This window comes from Drosophila willistoni (genome assembly GCF_018902025.1).
Source record: "Drosophila willistoni isolate 14030-0811.24 chromosome XR unlocalized genomic scaffold, UCI_dwil_1.1 Seg144, whole genome shotgun sequence".
NCBI lineage: Eukaryota > Metazoa > Arthropoda > Insecta > Diptera > Drosophilidae > Drosophila > Drosophila willistoni.
Genome location: NW_025814057.1, coordinates 7,885,211 through 7,908,560, shown reverse-complemented (window position 1 = coordinate 7,908,560; position 23,350 = coordinate 7,885,211). Strand labels below are relative to the sequence as shown.

Here is a 23,350-nt window from a genome sequence, read left to right as displayed (position 1 = left end):
CCGTTCACTATAATTAACGTGTGAAAATTTATTTGATTGTGCAGCTGCCGCAGCCTTTGCACATTTGCATAATGAGCCCATGAGAAAATTGATTATTATTACTCGTTAGTCCCACATTATTATTATGATTTACCATTACCTCCCCAATACACTCAAACACACACACACCCACACACACACACACATAGTCCTCTTGCTCCTTTTTTTTATATAAATTAAACAACTTTATTTACTCAATTATGTTTACGGTGAGTGAGTGAATTATTTACATATTCTTTGCTTTTGTTTTTGGTTTTTGTGTTTTTTTTCTGTTTTTTTTTTTTTTTTGTTAGGTTTTATTTGCTTAAATTTAAAATTGTTTGCAGTTATGTATATGTAGATCATAATAATATTATTCACTTTAATGCTTAACAATTGAAGCGGCAACAACATTTAACATAGATTTTTCTTTATATTTGCTTATTTATTTAATTAGATATATGTATATAGAATTTGTTATACTTATGAAAATGTTTGCTTTACTCAAGGTTTTTGCAGTTTGAAAATGTGTGCTAAGAGTCAGGCAATTGCAAATTACACTACTTGTTTCGGTTCGTAACAAGAAATGCAATTTCCAGCACTGCTAAGAATATTCCACATTTTAAATAATTCTTTGTTTTGTGATGTAATAACTTGATCTTTAAGAGGCGAATTTAGTTTGAAGAAAAGCAATTATTATGGGTGTTTTGTTTGTTTTCTTGTATTTGATGATAATGACGTTGGAAATTTTAATAGATTTTTTGATATTCTACAGAATTGGAATGTTACTTTAAATAGTCTGCTGGTTCATTTCAATTATTTGTTTTGAGGAATGAAGTTTTGTTGCAATCGGACAGACCAAACGGTTTGAAATTCAGTGACACATTTTAAAGAGAAAACTCTACTGAAATCACTTCATTTATAGAATAAACAGTGTTGAAAAACACCCAAATAACTAGATTAGAATTGGGCAAACTAATCTATCTGATATTCCAACGACACGAAACGCTCTTTTTCTCACAAATTCTAATAGAATCTGCTTACCTTTTTCATATCTCCATCTACATCTATATACTTTTCCCTTTCTTCTTCTTTGTCTTTTCCTTTCATGTTCTGAAAAAAAAAACGATATCAACTAAACTAAACTATAAATACTTTCACCATTTATCAGCTAGGCGTTTCATTTGCAGTGTGTGTTTGTTTTTCTTTCTTTCCTTTTTTTTTTTTAGAGAGTATCACAATTTTATTTTGTTTTACATATACATAGTTAGAGTAAATATTTGAAGCAAAATTATTTCGCTTTTTTTGTTTTTTTTTTTTTTTGCAAATTTTGTGCTACAAGTTTAATACATATACATATCGCTACTGAGATATTACTGTGGTTGCTGTTGCTGTTCAGTTTCCAGATTCTTAGCTCTTAGATATTTCAATAGCATTTGCAGTGAATCGTAGGTATCAAAGTCATCTAAATTACGACGCGACGAGGACATATTGGTGGGACGTGGCATGGCCAAGGGGACGGGCAATAGTTCGGGCATAACCGAATGGTGAGTAATCAACGCCTTCAAACTGGAGAATTCCTTGCGAAAACCCTACAAAAATTTTTAACAATCGGAGTTAAAAATCTGTCCAGAGGTAGCATTCCTCTCTTTCTCACCTTAATTTTATAGCCTCGGGGGGAACGTAATATGATATAGTTGGCTATCTTGGGTCCTGGTGGTGAGGGTACACGTAAGGTCAGAGCATAACATCCCGGCTTGGAGCTACTCTTTCGTACTAGAAATGCTCCGGGACTTTTGCTTTGCAACACTTCGATGGCAATGTCTCGCGATATGCCAGCCTGATACCAGCAAGCATCCTTAAGATCAGCTTCCTCTTCGTCATCTGTTGCCGTATTGCAGTGGGTATTGGCTAAGCTGTTGCTACGCTGAGCGGTGGCTCCTGTTCCCGATGCTAAAGCATTATTTATTCTCAAGCGATTGGCAAAAATTTTGGGACTTGAATTGGCTGCAAACATAATAAACCGATGGTGGTAGAAACAATTTAACCAGCTATACAGTTTGTACACTTTCACTTGTCGGGGTCACCAATTAAAACTTACCGCTACTAGTCTCTCGGAGATAACGTTTCTTTAGATTGAATTCATTATTATCGTTCAAATTGACATTGTCCAGCATGGGAATGGCTGTCAAGGACTGGCGACATGAATCACCAAATTTGCTATCAATATAAGAGTCCTCATTGATATAACCATTCGAGTACATGGGATGGCTCTCCTCGTTCTTCAACTGCAGCAATGCTGCGCTTAAGGGCATCACATTAGCCACCAATGGGCGTGACTCTTCGTTGTGACGTAGTAGACCCATGGTTAGACGTTTGACCTGTGAATAGACAGATAAACCAGAGAAGACTTTAAAGTTAAAGCCGTCTGAATCCCAAATCAAAAGAGAAAAAAACAGACCGGCAACAAAAATAAAAAAAGGATAACTGAGGCGTTCAAGTGGCAAGAAAATTAACTACAATTTAAACACCTTGTAAGCCGACTAGGATCAGCTACATCCTTGAATATGGGCGTGGGCGTGTGGTGTGGGGCGTGCCCGGGAGCCACAGACGAAGCAAAAAAGAATTTATTACTAAAAACCGCAACGAGACAAAAAGGAAAAAAAATTACAAAAAAAAAAAAAAAAAAACGGTAGACCGAAAAAGTGGAAAAAAATTGCTGACAAAAAGAGCAACTGAAACTTTTTTTTTGGCCTGCACACTTAAACAGGAAGCGGATGCTTGGACTAGGAATTACTAGAGACATGGAGAGCAGGCGATGCTGCTACAGCGAAGATGGAGGCGCTGATGGAGGCGGAAGAAGAGCAGTGCAAAGTGCACAAAAGAAGAGGCTGGCGCATAAATTCGTGGCAGACTCACATTGCAACCGAGAAGCACGCGGCGAATTTCTAAAAATGTTGCATAGCCAAAATGGCCAGGCGTCGGATGCGGCGGAAGTGGCGTGCTAAGCGGAAATGTGCCGCAGGACCAAGGACCAACTACAGACAAAATGGCAAAGAGAGAGTAAAAAAAAAAACAGAAAACTAAGTAGAACAAGCAAGCACATTGCCCAGGCATGAGTAATCGACTACAAAAATGACTATTACCAGAAAAATGAAATAGACAACGTGAATTAGACCATCGCTGTGGACCTTTGGATTCATGGGCTTCTCTTTGACTGAGAGCTACTCCAATTGGGTGAAAAACTATTCCTGGGTTAACCAATTAAACATCTTTTGTCTATGAGAATTCGCCTCGACTAGAACGAACATACCCTTCATTTGGTGTATACTCTTTTTGAGTGGTATCAAAAGGCAGTAATGGCGATAATTCAGATGCACTTGTGCGCGCATGTTAAGATCGTGTTTCCCTTTGCCTCGTTTTTCGGGGTCAGTGGCTTTGAAAAAGTCTGGCCCAGCTCTGGTACAATGGATGTCTAGCTGAAAGTAGACTACAGTCTAGCTTTCCCTAACCTAAACCGTCATTCGTCCTTAGTCGCCCCCTCCCTCCGCCGTTCCTCGGCCGTTTCTCGTCCTTGTTGTGTTTGCCTGTGGCTATACTACGCTCAACGCCTCACCATCACCACCAACACCCCATCATCCCATCATTCCATCACCTCACCTCACCTCAGCGCCCTTGCTCTCTTTTGGCATAATTTAAGGCGACATTGACAATGAGAATGGCGGTAACGGCAGCGGCAGCGGCAGCGGCAGCTTTTCTACCTGACTAAAAAAGAGAGCGTAGAAAGTTGTTAGGAAAGCGGAGCGAAGGCGAAGAGCCTGCTGACAGCAATTGTTTGCCCGTTTTGCTGCATAATTTAAAAAGAACGCTGCATACTTTTAGGCTGCTTACAGCAGCAGGAACATTGTTTGCATATTTCACGGCGCATTGCACAGAGATTTGTACTACGGGATTTCGTTTTTCTTTTTTTTTTGTTTAGGGTGGTTTGCCTCGGGAGGTGGAGTTCATTTCTTTTGTATTTGTTATGTTGTGTTGTGTGTGTGTGTGTTTGTTCTGTTGGTTTTGGAAAGGAAAGGAAATGAGGCATGATTAAGGTTTCTCAGTGCTTTGTGGCGAATTTTTTGGAGGCGGAACTTCTCTTGTGGCCTCGCCTTCTATTGTGATGTTTAGCATTTCTCTCCTTTATTTGGTTGTTTTTTTTCTTCCTGCTATAATTCAAATCTGCTGCCATGTACTAATTGCCTTGTTCTTCGTCCTTGTTTTACGTTTTTAATGAACTACTTGGCCAGTTGGACATTATTACCAGATGTTGCCTATGAGGGGACGGGGGGATGGTAAAGGAGAACGAATGGCCAAAAGGCCGGACTGGATCCTACGTGCTTAGCAAAAATATCAACAAAATGCTCAACATTTATGCAAATTTAATAAACTGGCACGCTTAAGGGGAGGCCAATACACACACACAAACACACACACACACTCAAACACAAAAAACCTCAAACCAAAAGGCTGAGGCATAAGTCAAATAAGTTTAAATCAAACATGCAAACATGCTGTACTCTATGGATGTGAGCGTGATTCCTTTTTACAGTCGATGAAACAAACTTTTACGGAATCTACCAAAAATTGTCTCTTCCAGAGACTGTCCTTGCTTTTAAGAGAAGTATTTGCATTTGAGAACAAAAAAGCTGTCTTCAAAGTTTACGTTTATTGATATTTACAAACGTCTGGGTCACGAAAGAGATTTCAGTTGTCTCAGTCATTACTGAAAACGATGTCTACAATCTTTTAATAGTTTGGTTGTGGACATCTGAAATCTTAAGGATTATTTGGTGACCCCGACGTTTTACGGAGTTTAAGCCAATATTCTTAATAATTCAACACTGTTGGCAAGCATGTGGAATCACGATGTCATCCCTAGTGTGTATAGCATATAATTTATGGCATTTTGTAGCCGGAAAACATTTTGCATATACATATATATATGTATGTGTATAAATTTTGTACTCATGTCATATCATGGATACTCTGGTTGAAGTAGGCGTGACGCATCTCCGGCCACATATAGTCACACCCACTCAAATACACACACAGACACATATAGCCCATATAACCCATACCCTACACAGACATCATATGGCTGAACTGTCGCTCAATGTCAGGATGAGAAGGATATATCCTTTGCCACGTTGCCAGTTGCAGTTGCTAAACAAACATTTAGCGGGGCAACCAGTCAACAGTTTCAGTCGATGCATCAACGCCAGAACCAGAGAACAGAGCCGCCAGAGCACCCAAACTGAAACCCAGACCAAGAATCGAGTGATTTCCGGGCAGTCGAAAGAGTGAGTGGGGTAAGTGGGGGTCAGGTCACTGGTAGATTCTTGTTATGCGGGCGACGTACCAAAAACTGCATAATGTGGCATCACATTTGTCTTTTGACTCTCGCTCCTCGTTTTTGGCTCTATGCTCTGCTCTCGTCTTGGTCGCATGTGCTCGATGCCGCCGCTGCTTCTGCTTTATTTTGCTTATCTGAAATTGAATCAGTCAACCAAGCAGACGATGACGACGATGTTGCCTCTGGGCCACAATTAGAGGGAAGTAGGATGCCCTGCCGCTTGCCCCTTGCCGCCTGCCGTCACCTTCACTTCCTTCTCATTCCTACCATCATCATCATCATCATCATGGTGGTTCTTCTGCCTGCTGCTGCCTATCAAAAAATTAATTTGCTTATCGCCCTCTGCAACCGGCAAGAGAGTGATGTTATTGACAGCCAGAGGGGCGGCCATAGGGTGCCAAGGCATGGCGGCGGGGCGACACAGACAGGCCCCGAAACAACATACAATATTGAAAAACTATGCAAAACGACAAAACAAAGAACCTGAAGGGCGGGGGGCAGAAATCCTGATGGAATGAGGGAAAGGATAAGCTTCTCCTCTTACTTTTGTTTTTCGTTTTTTTTTTTTGTTGTTGCTCATCGTGCCAGGCTGCCGCCTGCGTGTTATGTTTATAGCAAAAATTGATTTATTGACAAAACAAGGGCATATGAACAAAATTCATGCCACAAAACCCGAATTCCAATCCCAGCCCTCTATGTGACCCCATCACCATTTCCAATATCAATACGAAAACGAAAGCTTTTCAACCCTTTCTTTTTTTTCTGGTTTTTGTTTTTTGTCAGCATATTGCTGCATGTCCTTGGCAAGCCTGACAAATATTTATGGTTTGCCATTAGATGCCGAAACTGATTGCTTTTTCGCTTTCGATTGTGGCCCCTTTCCCACATTCCATGTCATCCAGAGCGAAAGGGAGAGAGAGAGAGAGAGAGAGCGAAGAGACACACACCGAGAAGTGAGAGCATTCAATTTCTCAAAGTGTTTTACGTTTTTTCTTGATGTGTTTCCTTGCCTTTCTTATTCTTCTTCGTGCAACACGGTGGATTCGATCGTAACCTTGATTCAAAGTGTGTGTGTGTGTGTATGCCTCTGTGTGTATGTGTGTGTATCTACCGTTCTACACATGCATGCATATATCCCATTTGGAGGCCCATTAGTTCACAAAAACGTAATCATCATAATGCTGCTTGCTGCATGAAGACTTCGTGTCGGTGTCGGTGTCGGAATCGGAGTCACAGTCGCATTGCACTCATAAATAAGAGACACACAAATACCTACACTGACAGAAAAATATTCCAAAACGAATTTGATCTAAAAAACTTTTGTTTCTAACTCTTATTTTCTTAGCCGATTTTATAAAGTAATATCTTTGTTTTATTGTCAATTTCCATTTTTCTAAATGACGATAAAAATGTAGAAATTTTAAGTACAAAATTTCGGCTCGATTTTTGTGAATAATTTCATAATTTTCACATCATTTTTTAAAAAAATTGTCAAAATAAATTGAAAAGTAACTCATGAGTTTAAAACTTCGGTTAAAAAAAATATTGCATTCGCAAAGTTACGGGTTTTTTGAGAATTTTCGAAATACCGAAAAAATAATGATTCATTTCGAAACAAGTTTTTTCAAAAACTAAAATTGAAACTAGTTTACATCATATTGAAACAAGTTAAATGTTTTTATACATATTTAGCGATAAAGACACTTGACTGATTCAGGTGTTTGGAAAGTTTAGGTTTGTGGTTGGCATGTTTCCAAATTTCTTTACTTTTTTTTGGACTACTTTAAATTTTTAATGACTTTCGCGTGTATTGAAAGTTATTATTATTTATTTTGCGCTGGTTTCCGATGGTCTTTAGTTTTTGCTCAGTGTACAAATGGGAAATATAACGTATTCGCAGCAACGTCGTGGCTCAGAAGTCTTAACTTCAACTCATATGAATAAACTTTGCACGTACTTATCGCATAGACTATATGCTCGACTGAGCACAGCTGCCAGTACCTCTCTCTCTCTCTCTCTTTCTATCTATCTCTCTCTCTCGCTCTCACCCGTTCTTTTTCCCTCTTACATTTTCTCTATGGACGATGTATTGTATGTATGAATATTTAAGGCGTCAAAATTTATGAAAACAACGTGCCTTCAGCCTCAACTCAAGTGAACTGAACTCGGTTTCTTCTACGATGAAAATGGAAAAAGGCTAAAGTTTTTGCATTCGCAAACTTTTTGTTGGTTCAAATGCCGCCAAGGACCAACCGAACGAACTCACGTGACACACACAAAGTATGAGAAGTGGAAAGGGAAGAGGAGGGGGGAGATGTGGGGTTCGAGGGGTGCAGCCAAAACATTTGATAAACATTTGGAGCATCCTACGTGTTATGACGAACAAAAGACACTACAACAACAACAATAGGAGCAGCAGCAGCAGCACCAGCTAGCTACAAAGAACAACGAAAGAATCAGCCAGCAAATGGACTGTAAGCTTTAAGGGGTTAAGACCCCAAAAAGGGAAAAAAGTTTCGGCAAGTTTTTCCCTCGTTTTTCCCATTTTTTCTCCAATTTTTTTTTTCCTTTGCTCCTTTGTTTTCAACCATAATTCGGCAAATTGCCAAAGAGCAATAAATGTGCTTGAAGTTTTCTCGCTGACGCCGCCGCCGATGCCGCTGCCGCACCCTTATCAAAGTCAAAGCCGACAAAAACCTAATAAACTACAACCGGCGGGGCCTACTACTAAGCTTTGGCTATTCAAAATGTAAAAAATTCTTCAATCGCTGCTACGATGCTCATATGTTTGGATGAGGTCATCAATGCAAACGAAGGCAGAAATTTACCCTCTTTGCAGTTTACAAAAACCTATTAACCATCACTTTATTTAATCGACAATCAAAGTAATTTTTTAGGAATATCACCAAGTCTCTCCCCTAGTTTTTTTTTTTTTTAAGATTTCTCATTATTAATTTCGAAATTTAATTTTTTTCTTTAGGTTCCTAATAGCATGTGGATGGACTCGATTGGAGTGTGTGGACTCAAAATTGGCAATTCGAATATAGTATAGTAATGTCTAGCAGAATGTTTTTCGGCCTGAATGTTACTAAGACTTATTTTTCCGCAAACGAAGAATTCCTATCTCACTTCCCAAAGGATTTTTCAGAATATAGTCGAAGCTGGTTGCCAAGAATAATTACCCTGATCGTACTTGGAATAGATGAATGGTAAGGAGATCTATTAATATATAGCTTCTCATTAAAAAAAAAACCTTTTTCAAATTCAAGGACCTGGTAATGTCAATCGTCGCGCTTGGAGAATCTGTTTGGCTAAAGGACATCAAGCTCGGCCTTAAACTGACAGAGTTATAAGCACTTTTCTGTTTTTTGTAGGGGAGAGGGCCCAGTTGTGACTCAGGCCCAGTTATGACATTCTCAAATATTTTTGAAATGCGGTATTGAATTACAGTTTAAGCCCTGTAAATCATGTTTGTTAGACGTTCTGCAGTTTTTGAACAGACCCCAACGTTAATAATCGTATTGTATATACGCGTACCAAACATCGTGTTGAAAATCGTGCGAAAAAGTTTTTTTCCATTTTTTTCAAAGTACCAAAATTTTATGAAATTAACAGTAAAAAGGTGAGTGTAATGCATCAAAATACTGTATTTGCCGTATATTTTGTGATTCTATAAAAATTTATGTGATTATGTAGTGTCTATAAAAATATACATATAAACTTTAATCTATAAAAAGGCCCGGTTATGACTCAGCTGGGGTGCATAGTTATGTCCCTTTTTTTTTTTGCACTCGGATTATGTAAAATTGTCAAATTTCCACATTTTTGTTGTTGTTTAACAACAAGGAAAGGATATTTTCATATTGAGACCAGTTTGTCCGAGAATATTCTGGAAGATCTCGATCGGGAATGTTCATTCGAAGTGCGCTAGCATTTAAGCAAGTTATTTCGCTTGCAAAAACTGCGAAAGTGACATGGACGACGAGGGCTAAAATCGTTCTCATATATGGCCATTTTATTTTGGTGTTTTCATTGTTTTTAGTTTTGAAGCCCTTCATAATAAGTAAACCATTAAATCACAACAATTCGTGTGACATTCCTTTCATATTTTCTTATTTTCAGTGAATTTCTTAAGGTGAGTCATAACTGGGCCACTTTTTTTTTGGGTTAAAAAAAGTTATCCAAATTAAATCTGTTCCAAAATTTTTTGAGTAACTCAAATAAACATACATTCTTTGGAAAAAAGTTGCGTTTGGTTAATATTTAAATGTTAAACTTCTTAATTTTTAATTTTCCGGAACTGAAGAAAAAATTTCGAGGTTTTTCAAAACCCGGGTCATAACTGGGCCCTCTCCCCTACTTCTAAATTTTTTAAAGTTCAAAAGTGGCCAAAAAACTGGATAAAAACCCAAAAAGCCTTAATATCTCAGCTTTCTGCAGGACTACCAGGATAACTTTTTCACCAAAGATACTCCTTAATGATTTGAATTTCTGGATACCACTTTTGTCCTGATCATGTAAAGGACTCGCGAGATATTCGTCTTTTTTGCCCAAAGATAAATATGTTCTTATGGTTTTCTCAGTTCCTAAAAGGACATTCCAGGATCTATTAATGTCAGTCGAAGCGAAGCAAATCACACAAGCCGAAACGCCTAAATGTATGCAACGGATTTTAATTTTTCTACCCCACACGCTCAAACGCCTAAAAGTATGCAATACAAATTTATTTGGGTACCCTACACGCCCAAACGCCAAAAAGTATGCAATACAAATTTTTCCAGGATCTTCAATAAGCCCAAACGCCTAAAAGTATGCAGTAAAAATTGATTTTGGTACACTACAAGCCCAACTGCCTAAAAATATGCAACACTTTTTAAAAACTCGTATTATTAACCCTCAAAGTATGCTACATAAATTTTCCACTCATGCCTAAAAAACAGAAAACTGCTTATAACTCGGCTATTTTAAGGATAATCGGGAGGTCCTTTGTTCAGATGGTTGTGCCCGATGAGCCGCTTCGATCGACATGAATATGTTCTGGAATGTCCATTAAGGAACTGAGAAAAAAGGCCTTATAACTCTGTCATTCTAAAGACGAGCGGGATGTCGTTTGCCAAATGAATCCAGAGCCTGGAATCTCCTTCGATGAGCCAAAAAAGGACATTTTTGCGAATATTTAATATGTGAACTTGATTGATGTTTCAAATTTTCAATTAAACTTGTTTTTTGGCATTAAGATAAGAAAAAGTTGTTGTGTATTTTCTTTTGTGTTAAGACTTACCAATGGCGGCTTATCCGTTAGGCGCTTGCAATTATTCAGTTCAGTTGGTGAATTATCCTCATCCGAACTGGGAGTTTGGGCCACCTTCTCATTGTCATTGCAGCTTGAAAAGTGAATAAACCAAAAACGATTAACAAATCATATGGAATTATGATTTTATATCATTACATAGTGTATGTATATAAAGTGTGTTGATAAGTGTCTGCGACAATGGATATGATTTAAGCAGATGACTGATCCAAACAAAAGGATATTGGAGGGACGACACATAGAGAAGGATAAAAAGTTACATGTTAAATACTTGCAGTTAAAAAAAACTTACTTGAAATTCGCCTGTGAAAATAGTTGTAAAGGACGACGACGGCCCATTTGTGGTGTAGTTATAATTGTCGATGCTGTTCCTGATCCTATTGCTGTTGTTGTTGTTGTGTTTGTCGTCGCTGTGGCTTTAGCTCTCGTCCTGCTGGCATTATCATTCGATGAGGATCGAAAACGTGAACCGGCTCCAGTCAGTACAGCAGCCAAATTGGCCGCAATGCGATTATCAAATCGATTGAAATATGAATGCGAATGATTTGTTGATGAGGAAGATGAATTTGAATTCGAGTTGGTATTGGAATTCGATGTATCTGCTGTGGGTGAGGAGTTATTACTGCTGCTGGCGCTGTCCACACCACCAACACCACCCACTCCTCCAACCATTCCTCCTCTCATTCCTCTCTTGTCATAATCCAAATTATTGTTGGTTATCATTGCGGCTTCTGTCGTTGTTGCTGTTATTATTGTTGTTGTTGTTGCTATTGGTGCTGCTCCTGCTGCTTCTGGGCATTAACTTTTGTCAGTATTCTTGCTTGAATTATGTGACTACTGGCCTGGCTGGTCGTCGACGGCATTGGCGGCAGAAGCTTTGGTAATGCGGCATATATGTATGTGTGTGTGTAATATTATGGTATATGAAAACGCTGCGGGCGGCGGCTTTTTGTCGCACTGCGTGTGACCGACCAGCTAGCGACCGACCACCAACAAACACATTCAAAATCCACCCCCGCGTTTTATTAATTCTTTTTTGTTGCTGCTGTTTTGCGTTGAATGGGGAGCCGCAGGGAATACTTCACTTGCCTCACTCACTGCAGTCGCGCGCGATTTAAACACACACAGAATTAATTCAAGCGGAAATTGGCAACGCAAAAAGTTTTCGCATTTTGCAAGAGAGGCCCCCCCAAAAAAGCAGTTATGCAAGAGGGGGTTGTGGGTTTTGCGGGGAGTTTGGTGTTTGAAATGGAAGAGAAAGGAAAACAAAAATCGAAAGCGTGAAGCATAAACAGAAAAAGCAAATTTCATTTGGTAAAAGACGATATGGATAGCGCAGAAGTTGGTTGAAGAGGGGAAGCATATAGAAAGCGAAAATGCATAAAATGATTGGGGGGTGGGGGAGGTGGAGGCGTTGTAGACGGGGTCAGATGGTTATGAATTGAGCAGGAGGGGAACAGAGGGTGGTGTGTTGTGGGTGGTGATGATAGCAAGCCACAAAAATGCACATAAATTGAAAAAAGAGGGTAAAAACAAAAAGATAGAGTAAAAGACACGGCAGAGGGGGTGAAAGAGAACGATTGAAATTGGGGATTGAATGTTTTGGGCCAAGGGTTTGCATTTATGACGTCACAGGATTCATAGGATTTGCAGGTTATTCATGATGATGATGATGTTTGTTGTTTGTTTGTTGTTGTTGTTGTTATTGTTGTTATTGTGGTGATTATTGTTGTTGTGACCATGTAATCCCATTACATTTTGGTATGTTGATTCAATTCATGGGTGGGCGGGGGAGTTGGAAAGAGAAAGATTTCAGTTTTCGAGGTGTGCCGGAGAGGGGTTCGAGGAAAGGAAGTTGCATTGGTTGTTGGTTGTGTAAAATTTTCCATTTATTCGATTTTGATTATTGATTTCGTTTAGCCAAAAAATTTTACAGTTGAGAACATGTTTCGTGTCGATTTCACATGCATTTTGTTGTTGCCAATTAGTTGAAACAATTTTTGTTGTTGTTGTTATTGAAGGTGTGTTGCCAATTGCAGTTCGAATTTTCATGAAAATAGGAAAGAAGATACAAAAAAAAACAAAATGAAAATATATTTAACTGAATTTTGATGTTCTTTTTTTGTTTTGTTTTGATTGTAATTAAATTTTTACTTTTCACTCTCTATATAGTTAACCCATGTTTGACCAATTTATTATCGGAATTCAATTAATTTTAGTTAAGTTTAGTTAGTTAAGAAAGAACTTTTATAATGAAAGCAATTTTTAATATCATGTTGAATTGACTGGGGCGGTCTAAAAGTTTTAAGATTTTTAAAGAATCTGTCTGAAATTTTGACCTCCTTGAATTTTATAAAACCTTGAAGCCAAATATCTTTAAAGTCATTTTACGTAGATGATTCATTCGGCTTAAGTTTTGATTTTTTCGAATATTTAATTTATACATTTTTCTAAAATTGTGAAATACTTGGCGGGCTTAACTTTGACAAATTTTTACGCATTATCTTTCTGTTGTTGCAGAGGTCGATAGATATTGTTCAAAAAAAGAAATAGAGACTTGGACTTCTTATAAAGCTTTAAATATTGAGAGAATTAGGAATCTGCATTTGAGCAGGCAGAAGCACTTAGACTCTAAGCAAATATCTTTAGCTTGGTCCTCTCGTATTACAGACATTTCCATTTGATTGCGGAGTAAAGTGTACCAAGTTTAAGAATATCATGATTTTTTTAGACTTCCATAATAAAATTTTTATTTAATTATATCTTTGAATTTCTTTAAAATTTTCAACCCTTTATAAAATATAAAAATTCTTAATTTTTTATGAAAATTAAGCATATTAAAGTGTCATAACTTTTTGCTGTTTAAAATTGGTCAGTCATGGGTTAATAATGTGAATTTTTGCATTAAATTTTCAATAGTTTGAAAGTGAAAATTAGTGCGCCAATTTTCATTTTTCCATTTCAATGCCAAATTCAAAGTTTTGTTCTTAGTTTAGAGGGTGGAACGGGTTGGAGTGGTAAATGGATTGTTAGTTTTGTGTTTGGTTTTTTCGTATCCTTTCTCTACTCACATTGCTTCTTCTTCAGCCAGTTTTGGGTCAATCAAATTTTTCATCGAAGCAAAGAGTTAACAGTTGACTAGATTTCTAATGGCCAAACATGGACTGCAAAACAGAAATAGACAAAATATTAGATATATGTAAGTATGTATTGGAGGATAAAGGTAAGGTAAAAGATTTATTTTTAGATTTAATTAAAGCAGATTCTAGTAGAATCTATCCTGATGTTTTTCTATACCTCCATTCTCTTACCCATAGCTAAACCGGAGACGTTTGTTGTCGTTGCCATAGTCAACACCTCATTAGGTGACTAATCAAGCGTATTCCTTTCCATACACACACAGAGCGAGAGACAGAGAGAGAGAGGAAGTGGAGGGCCAAGTAAGAAAAAGGATCCAGTGAAGCCAGAATACAACACAACAGATTAAAGCCCGATTGCATTAAGGAGTAAAATAAACAAAGTGCAGGGAACAGCATGAAAACAACGATAGGAACAGAGAGAGAGAGAGAGAGAGAGAGAGAGAGAGAGGAGAGGCTTGGGAGGAAGAGAGGCCACAAATAAAACGCACAGATTAAAGGATGCCCAAGTGAAATGTCTTCTTAATTACTTCGCAATGAACAGAATACAGAAAAGGAGCAGCAGCCGGCTCCAATGGGGATGGCAGGACGAAGGACGTGAAGTGATTGTGGCACGGGGTTGGAGTCGACGTAATTGAGAAGTCGAGGCCAGGGCGCAGGAGGATTGACTGAGTTTGAGATTGGGTTGGGCAATCGCTCCTTCGCTCTCTCTCTCTCGGTTTCTCTCTCTCTCTGCCTGTCTGTTGGCTTACTTTAAGCGGAAGTAATTTAATTAATTACAAATGAAACGGAAACACGTTGAGCTAAAGCAAACACCAAAGCAGGTCCTGTTCGGCCAAAGAAGGATATGCTGCATGTTTTACATATTTCATCTATTGGTTGCGCCTGATGGGAGGCGAAGATTTCGAGGTCCGTCTCATTTTTGGAGGACAACCACAAAAACTAGTCAAGGACTTGGTCGACTCATTTGCATTGCGGTTTTAATTGACAGCGGGTAGAGAAGGGGAAGCGAGAGACTAAGAGAGAGAGAGAGAGCGAGAGCGAGAGAGTGCGGGAAGATGAGGTAGGCAAAGGGAGAAAGTCATTATCCTAGAGATAATGAAAACAATTTAACGACTCTCTCGACAATTTGCTCGGGCTTCGCTGCCTTAAACAAATGGAATCCTTTTTAACCCAGCCTCTCCCTTTCACTCACATCTTCCCTTTCCCTCATCTGCACGGCCATTTTCATTTCGTGTCTGTGCAAAATATTTGCAGCTACAATTTTTCATCATTTTTTTTCTGTTTGTTGTTTTTTTTTTTTTCTTTTTTTTGTTTTTCTCCTCCGTTGATGATGAATTCTTGATCCCTTTTCTGTTTGGGACGACGTCGGCAGAGTGGAGGGCAGCTGGCTTAAATATTATTTTAACAAAATGTCTGTGGGTGTGGGCGTGGCATTTTTTAAGCTCTGCTGATGGCTAGTAATTAAATGCTTGACATGCCTTTGAGGGGCTAAAGGGGCGGTAAGGCCGAAGCAGGATTAGCGAAAGGATTCAAATGGCGGGCACTGCGCGAACTGCCAAGGATGAAGAATCGCAGTCAGAGTCAGAGAGACACAAAGTCGGAGTTGGAGTTGGTGGTAAATTAATGCTGATGTTGGCATTATAATTATGGCATGTAGTTAAGGCGATTCCTTAACCCACTGTTGCCTCCCACCACTGTTGCTGTTGTTGTAGCCGCTGCAAGTGACAGGTAATGTTTGGGAGCAAGTCTCATAAACTTGCCTGCCTTTCGGTCAAATGCGCACAAAGGTTAAGAGTGAACAGTTTATTTTGTAATTAACTTGAAATTGATACATAGAGAGCGAGGAATGCAAAACTTTTTCCAAAAGGGTTTAATGAGAGCCGTCTTCCCCTTCTATTCTAACTCACACACACGCAAACACTCACACACGCACAATCTTTCTCCCCATCAACTTAGATTGTATGGCATACAACTTTTCATCTTCTTAGACTTTAGTTAGCCGACTGCTAGGTTCAACCTTATCTAAATAAATCATACACTCTGGGGCAATCTATTAGCAACACCTTATGTTTGTTAGCGAATAATGTTTGCCTTATTTTGAATAGTTATAGAATAAACAATAAACCTTAATAAAGAAAAGCGTCAATTGGACTTCTCAATTCTCAAAAACTATCAACTTTGCGTATTTTGTAACAATGCCAATTTTTGAACGTTTTTGAAAAATTCTTGTCTTAACTTTTTTTAGCGGAAAATTTCAATTTCCAAGTGTTTAATGATATTTTGAAATGTTTTAAATAGTAATAAAAATAAGTCATGACTTTTATAAAATCGCTTAAAAATTAGCCAAAAAACAGTCACTGGTAAATAGACTAACTCAACTTTCGCCCAACTTCTGCCGCATTAAAATGTTTTAACTAAATCATCAAGAAAGAGTAGATTAAAATTTAGAATTAAATTAAAGTGACTTTAAAATTAATGGCGAAATAAGTTAACGTCTTGTTGAACTAACTATTATATACGCAAATAAACAATTGAAAACATTTGCAATTTGTTTTTAATATCATTTAAATGTTTGTTTCATTCATGCTTTAGCTTCTGATTTAATTTTATCTTAATATTGTTGTTTGCATATTTCGTTTTCGTTTCTTTGGTTTCTTCTCATTTTGCATAATAAAATCAACAAAAACCAAAATGAAAAAAAGAGACAGAGTGGGAGGAGAGTGAGAGTGAGAGTGAGAAAGAGGCCTAAACAAAAACATTAACCAAAAACATTTTTACGTAAATGTGAAGTAAACAATTCCGTTAGTTAGAAGGCATATGGGTTGCATAATGATGGTGTGTGTGGAGGGGGGAGATTGTTGGGGGGGTACAGATACTGGCAAATTAAAACAAATCAAAATCATCATATGAGCGAGGCAAGGCAACTGCTGGGAGTCCACCAGCCTTGGGAGTGGAGTGGTGAGGCGTGGCATGGTGTGACGTGGTGTGGAGGAGTCCTTGTAGCGAGGCAAACATAAACAAGCAATTTAACAGGCACTTCTTGAGCCAGCTGGAGCGGGAGTAGTTAGGCACGGGAGTGTGGGAGGGGGTGATGGCTGGCTGGAGATTGGAGGATGGCTCTCTGCCTGGCTGAATGGCAAACAAACGAAGCGTTCAAGCGAAAAAAGCCAACGGAGGCACGAGACGGAGCAGTGGAAAAAAGCGATGGAGTAGGAGAACAAGCAAAGCGTTTTATGTGTGAACCAAGTGTTCCATGTGTGTGTGTGTGTGTGTGTGTGTGTGTGCCACCGCAGATTTCACACACACGCGAGGACACAGAGGCAGCTGCGGCTCAGCCTTAAAGTATGCCACAAGTTTTTTTTTCTTGCCGGTGCCCCTCTTTTCGCCTTTGGTTTTGCTTTTCGTGTTTTTCTTTCACATTTTTTTCACCCCACCCGTGTGTGTGTGTGTGTGTTAATGAAATTTTAATCAAGGCAAAAAAGAAGAGAAAAAAAACCTATGAAGAAAAAGGCAAAGAGTTTGCCGACAAAGTTTTGACTAAAAGTTTTGTGTGAAGCTTCATTTCTTTTTTTTTTTTTGAAAGATTTCTCTGTTCCTTTGGCTTCTATCAAATAGCCGCTGGCTTCATTAACCCTTTCACTCTTGGTCTCTTTCTCTCATCATCTCTTGCTCTCTGCGTATGTGTGTGTGTGTGTTAGTAATAATTTATTTAAAATGCAATTCATTTATGGGGAAAAGGGCATTAATCATTTCTCTTGGCTGCGATAAGACATTTGCGAGTGTCACGTTCACATTGAAGCCAACCCCGCTGCCGCCTCCGCCTCCCGCTTCGCCGCTTATTGCCTGCCTGCTGCATTTATTAACAATTTTTGTGTCATAAATAAAATTGAAAAACATTCATAATGTTGAAATGAACACAGAGCTGAATGGTGCGTGAAGGGTGTAGGGGAGAGACTCTTGCTGGTGGTGGTGGTGAATGGATATGGCGCCTAGCTAATAGATCTACATAAATCGTTTTAGACTCAAATTAGGCAGGCAAAATTTGTGGCATGCATAACCAAAACTGAATTGAAAAGACACGCAGCGCAGAGGTAAATCACCCAACAACAACAACAACAACAATAAAATGCTTGTGACCTGGCACTGCCAAAATGACAGCAATAAAGCAAACGATGGAAAAGTACAGTGGATACTTAATACATGCATATATATATGTATGTGTACATACATATCTGTATATATCAACATTAATTGGCAGACATATAACAAGTAAATAGTTATATATTGCTTCCATTTTGTTTGGGTGAAACATAAACTTTGTCTTTGGGGAAAACATCTTAAAAATGTTCATTCAACTACTTTTTATTGCAAATGGTTAATTGATTTTGAAGACAATCAGTCAAATATCAGTTAAATTCGATGACTAATTAGTTAGAAAGACTTCAAGAGTTCAATTTAGGACCTAATACAACTAAGTACAAAGATCTCACAAGTCCAATATGTGAGAAAATATTACAATTTCCTTTATTTGATAGATAATCAGTTCTATTATTTTATGATTGTTAATCAATTTCAAGCTACAAATACATTTCAGAGAAGAATTTTTGCCTTAAAAGGGTTTTTTAGTAGAGTCCATGTTTCTTAGTTTCACCAAAGTCTAAACTTATCCTGCCTCTTGGTATAAATTTCATAAAAATATAGCAAAAGTCGAACAATTTAAGGTTAGTTGATGTGACTCTCTCAACTAAGTAGTTTGATAGAGTTTACTTTCAGTTTTATGGTTTCCTGTATAAATAAAAATGTGACAGTGGAACACTCATTTTAGTTAATTATATTTCGGCTCTGTATTTCTTTTTGTTTTCTTTAGCTTCGGGTACACTGTGCTGAGATATAGAAGAAAGATAAATGTAAGTTTGCAGAAGAAGGGGGAAAACCAGAAAACACTTTTACTTACAAGCGTATTTTCGCCTGAGCCTCGACTTTTCCCCCTTTCTCCCTCTCTCTCTATCACTGTTTTTTTGTTTTATTCATATTTCCTGGTTTTCGTTTTTTGTTTTCCTTTTTTTTTGCTGTTATTTTGTCAGTTATTTAACATATTTCTTTTGCGGCCTTTTGCCCGCTTTTAGCAGAGTTCGCTTTTCCCGCATTTTCCTGCCTTTTTCGCCTGTGGATCTTATGGAATGAATAATGTTCGCTTCGCACGGCAAATAATTATTTCATTTTTGTTGTTTTTGTTTTTTGCCTTTGCTTACTGCCATTTGGCATGCCATTTTTAGGCTTTAAAGGTACAGGGCAATGGCACGCCCACTTTTTTGCCACCCCCCCTTGCCAGAATGCGACCAAGTTCATTATGTGAATTTTGAAATTGTTTTCATTTTGTAGCTGCAGGGCAGCAAATAACAACAACAACGAATACCAAAAAAAAGTGGCAAAAAGGTGTCGAAATGAGCCAAAAACAAAAAAAGAAAACTCTTGGCTTTTGTTTTCTTTTTTCCAAATTATAGAGAAAGAGAGAGAGCATTAGGGGAAAAAAGCGAATAGGGGGTGAAAAAAGAATTTCAAGAATTTTAATGAATTTTTTTGTGTGTTCAAATGTTTTTAGCAATTAAGCCAAAAGGTTGTTATGATTTCACCCATCACAAAAAGAAGATAAAAAACAAAAACCCTGTCAAATATGTGAGCATTATCTTGCTATATAGTCAAACGATTCCATGAGAAGGAAAGGAACTTTTTTCATAGCATTTTCATCTTACACTTTAAGTGTAGAAAATGTATTCTTTAAGTTTTTCCGGCAAATTAGCAAAATTCTTAAGATAGATATAAATGTAGCGGATTTCATCAGCCATTCTGTAGAAAGTGAGTCAGCAAGATCTGCTCTAAGACAAAATAAATAAATAAATACTATATATAGATATTAATCCTATATACCATCCTCTTTATAGGTTTTACAATTGCCATACAATTTATTTAAACTTCATTTTCAAATATTACTGCAACATAGTAAGAACCTGAATCGCAAATATTATTAAGAAGTTACATTCGAATTTTCACGTATCCAATCCAAGTATTTAGAAACTCTAATATAAACACCTGGAAAACCATACCTACAACCCAATCCGTGACCGTGTGAAGTCACACCTACAATTATATTTTCTTTAATAAGGACAAGAGGTCCACCAGAATCGCCAGCGCAACTGGATTGTCGGTATGGTGAGCCCGCGCAAAGATCATTCTCTGTGATATGTGGATAAGCCACTTTGCACCAATGCTTGGGAGTTATATGCAAGCTCGCCCACTGCAATAGTTCAGGAATTGCAACTAACTTGTAATCAAAAGTCGAACCCCAGCCCGCAACTAGTGACCATTGAGCGTCGAATGATTCGCCAACCTGTTTAGGCTTTGGCAAGGCAATCCTTTGAATGCGATCATTGAAATCTACCCATTTACTGTGTATCAATGAGATATCATTCGTTAAAACTGTTCTGTCATATTTAGGATGTTGAATGATGCTACTTGCTTGGACTTCAACTACAACTTGGGCCTTAGCTATTTCAATTGATCCATAATAGATAATAACACGTTGTGCCCTTTGGGTGCAATGTGCTGCAGTTAGAATCCAATCATTCGCTATTATACTGCCGCCACACGAGAGGCATGAGTCGTTTAGTAGAACTCGAAGGAAGACAATGTAAGGAAATTGTCCTTCTGCAGCCTGTTTACCATTGACGATCCTTTCCATGGACTTTGAACGCACCTCAAGTGCTTGAAGGAGGAGAAGACTTCCCAGGAAACAGAATAGAATACTTGCCATCGTGTCAATTGCCGTGGCTTACTTAAGAGTCAAGTGCATGAGTCGCTTCTTATATAGTGTTGAATCTAGTGAGTGAGCGGGCTTATCAGTTCCGACTTGGCTTTAATGTTACTTCCATTTGTGTTATCGGTTCAACGTAGTTTTCCAATTAAAATATTATTTGCATTCCGAATTACATGACAAAATTCCTTTCCGATTTGTATTTGTATTTCTGTCATATATCTATATTGCTTTTTGGCATTATCGTTATTAATTAGGCTTATGACACAAACAAAATTTAAACCTAAACAGCATAAGACTTTGGAAAGTAAAAAACAATTTGTATAACGATTTGGTGGTATGTTGTACAACAGTTTTACCAATACATTTGTTGTAAAATAAATGATAAAACATCACTTATTCAATAGCCAAAGAAAAGTGAATTAACATTAAACATGCCTCGAGTCATCCTGTTCACTAAAGGATTCAATATCAGGACAAATAATATGTTGACCAATGATCAGTGTTATAAAGGAGACATCCCTCGGGCTTTACAATATTATTTAAATTGTATAAAAGACGATATATGTATAAAACTGTGTTGCATTTTATTTATTCTTTATCTTTATATATCATTGTAAATTTGTAAGAAATCGAATTGGAAATTAAGAAGTCACATTCGATTTTTCACGTATCCAATCCAAGTATTTAGAAACTCTGGTATAAACACTTGGAAACCCAAGCCTACAACGCCTTGAGTGACCGTGTGAAGTCACACCTACAAGTATATTCTCCTTAATAAGAACAAGAGGTCCTCCAGAATCGCGCACGCAACTGGATTGTTGGTATGGTGAGCCCGCGCAAAGAACATTCTCTGTAATATTTGCATCATGTGAATACGTTACTTCGCACAAAAACTTGGGGGTAATTTGCAAGTTCGCCCACTGCAATCGTTTAGGAACTTTAACTACTTCGTAATCAAAAGTCGAACCCCAGCCCGCAGTTCGTGACCATTGACCTTCGAATGATTCGCCAAACTGTTCAGGCCTTGGCAAGGAAATCCTTTGAATGCGATCATTGAACTCTACCCATTTACTGTGTATCAATGAGATATCATTCGTTAAAACTGTTCTGTCATATTTAGGATGTTGAATGATGCTACTTGCTTGGACTTCAACTACAACTTGGGCCTTAGATTTTTCAATTGATCCATAATAGATAATAACACGTAGTGCATCCTGGGTGCAATGTGCTGCAGTCAGAATCCAATCATTTGCTATTATACTGCCGCCACACGAGAGAGATGTCTCGTTTAGCAGCAATTCAAGGGCGACAATATAGGGAAATTGTCCTTCTCCGGCCTGCTGACCATTGACAATCCTTTCCATTGACTTTGAACGCACTTCAAGTGTTTGAAGGAGGAGAAGACTTCCCAGGAAACAGAATAGAATACTTGCCATCGTTTCAATTGCCGTGGCTTACTTAAGAGGCAAGTGTATAAGTCGCTTCTTATATAGCGTTGAATCTAGTGAGTGAGCGGGCTTATCAGTTCCGACCTGGCTTTAATGTTGCTTCTATTTGTGTTATCGGTTGTACGAAGTTTTCCAATTAAAATATTATATGCATGCCGAATTACATGACAAAATGCTTTGCCGATTTGTATGCTCACCTTGTCATATATCTATATTGCTGAGCTTTTTGGCATTATTATTATCAATTAGGCTTATGACACAAACGAAACTAAACCACATATGACTTTGGAAAGTAAAAACCAATTTTTATAAAGATTTTCTGGTATGTTGTACAACAGTTTTACCAATTCACTTGTTGTAAAATAAATGATAAACAAGTGTGCAATTAAGCCAAAAGGTTGTTATGATTTCGCCCTTTTCAAAAATAAGAAAAAACAAAAATAAACAAAAACCCTGGCAAATATGTGAGCATTATCTTGCTATATAGTCAAACGATTTCATGAGGAGGAAAGGGACTTTTTTCATAGCATTTTCATCTTACAGGACAGCACTATCAATATTCTTCTTCTATGTATACTTTAAGTGTAGAAGATGTATTCTTTTAGTTCCCCTGGCAAATTAGCAAAATTCTTAAAGCTGACAAAGTTTCGATCTCTCTCTCTCTTTCTGCTTAATAGAAAAACCAAACTATTTGATATGCGAAGGCGAACGAATAGAAAAAAAAAACAGTTGTCTACCTTTTTTCTTTGGACGGCCCCCCAAAGCAATAAATGTTCAAATCAATTGAAACGTTTTGCCAAAGCCTCACACCTAAAACGAAATAAACGAAGTAAGACAGGACAGAATGGGACAGGACTGGGATGACATGCGGTGTGGTGCGGTGCGAGGCGAAGCGATGCGATGCGATGGGACAGGACATGCCAGGACAAGTAACAAACCCACATAAATCGAGGTAGAGAATGGTTTTAGCTTAAGGCAGCGATTTGCTAAGCCCAAGACAACAAAATCGATAAGAGAACTGAGAACCAAGAGCCAGAGAACCGATGAGAAGAAAAATGCCAAAAAAAAGAAATAAAGGAAAGGGCAAAGAAGACGAGAAAAATGTCAACTTGTTTTGAATGTCGACCAAACTGCAATTGTGTGTGATGAGCTAAAGGAAGGGCAAGAATAAGAAGGCAAAGGCAATGGCTACGGCAACCAAAACTGGATGCTGGATGCTGAATG

At 38.0% G+C, this 23,350-nt stretch overlaps 3 protein-coding genes across 4 annotated transcripts; all 3 read right to left on the bottom strand.

The window, feature by feature from the left end:
* Positions 1-1,276: 1,276 nt before the first annotated feature.
* Positions 1,277-13,888, bottom strand: LOC6638798 (tensin). 2 transcript variants are annotated; one of them, XM_002061955.3, is made up of 6 exons: positions 13,796-13,846; positions 11,017-11,821; positions 10,695-10,797; positions 2,120-2,399; positions 1,676-2,025; positions 1,277-1,610 (listed from the first exon to the last, which is right to left on the bottom strand). In XM_002061955.3, the coding sequence occupies exons 2-6, from the start codon at positions 11,445-11,447 to the stop codon at positions 1,392-1,394; spliced, it is 1,383 nt and encodes a 460-aa protein (XP_002061991.1). In that variant the 5' UTR covers positions 11,448-11,821; positions 13,796-13,846; the 3' UTR covers positions 1,277-1,391. The 2 variants fall into 2 exon arrangements, with proteins under 2 accessions (XP_002061991.1, XP_046868012.1); XM_047012056.1 differs by lacking the exon at positions 11,017-11,821 and having other exon boundaries at positions 13,796-13,888.
* Positions 13,889-19,772: 5,884 nt separating this feature from the next.
* Positions 19,773-20,690, bottom strand: LOC26530143 (serine protease 1). The gene has a single exon (XM_015179202.3). The coding sequence runs from the start codon at positions 20,673-20,675 to the stop codon at positions 19,890-19,892; it is 786 nt and encodes a 261-aa protein (XP_015034688.1). The 5' UTR covers positions 20,676-20,690; the 3' UTR covers positions 19,773-19,889.
* A 570-nt stretch (positions 20,691-21,260) lies between these two features.
* Positions 21,261-22,155, bottom strand: LOC26529398 (serine protease 1). Its single transcript, XM_015179157.3, has one exon. It carries the CDS (start codon positions 22,112-22,114, stop codon positions 21,320-21,322), a length of 795 nt encoding a protein of 264 aa, XP_015034643.2. The 5' UTR covers positions 22,115-22,155; the 3' UTR covers positions 21,261-21,319.
* Between the last annotated feature and the right edge of the window lie 1,195 nt (positions 22,156-23,350).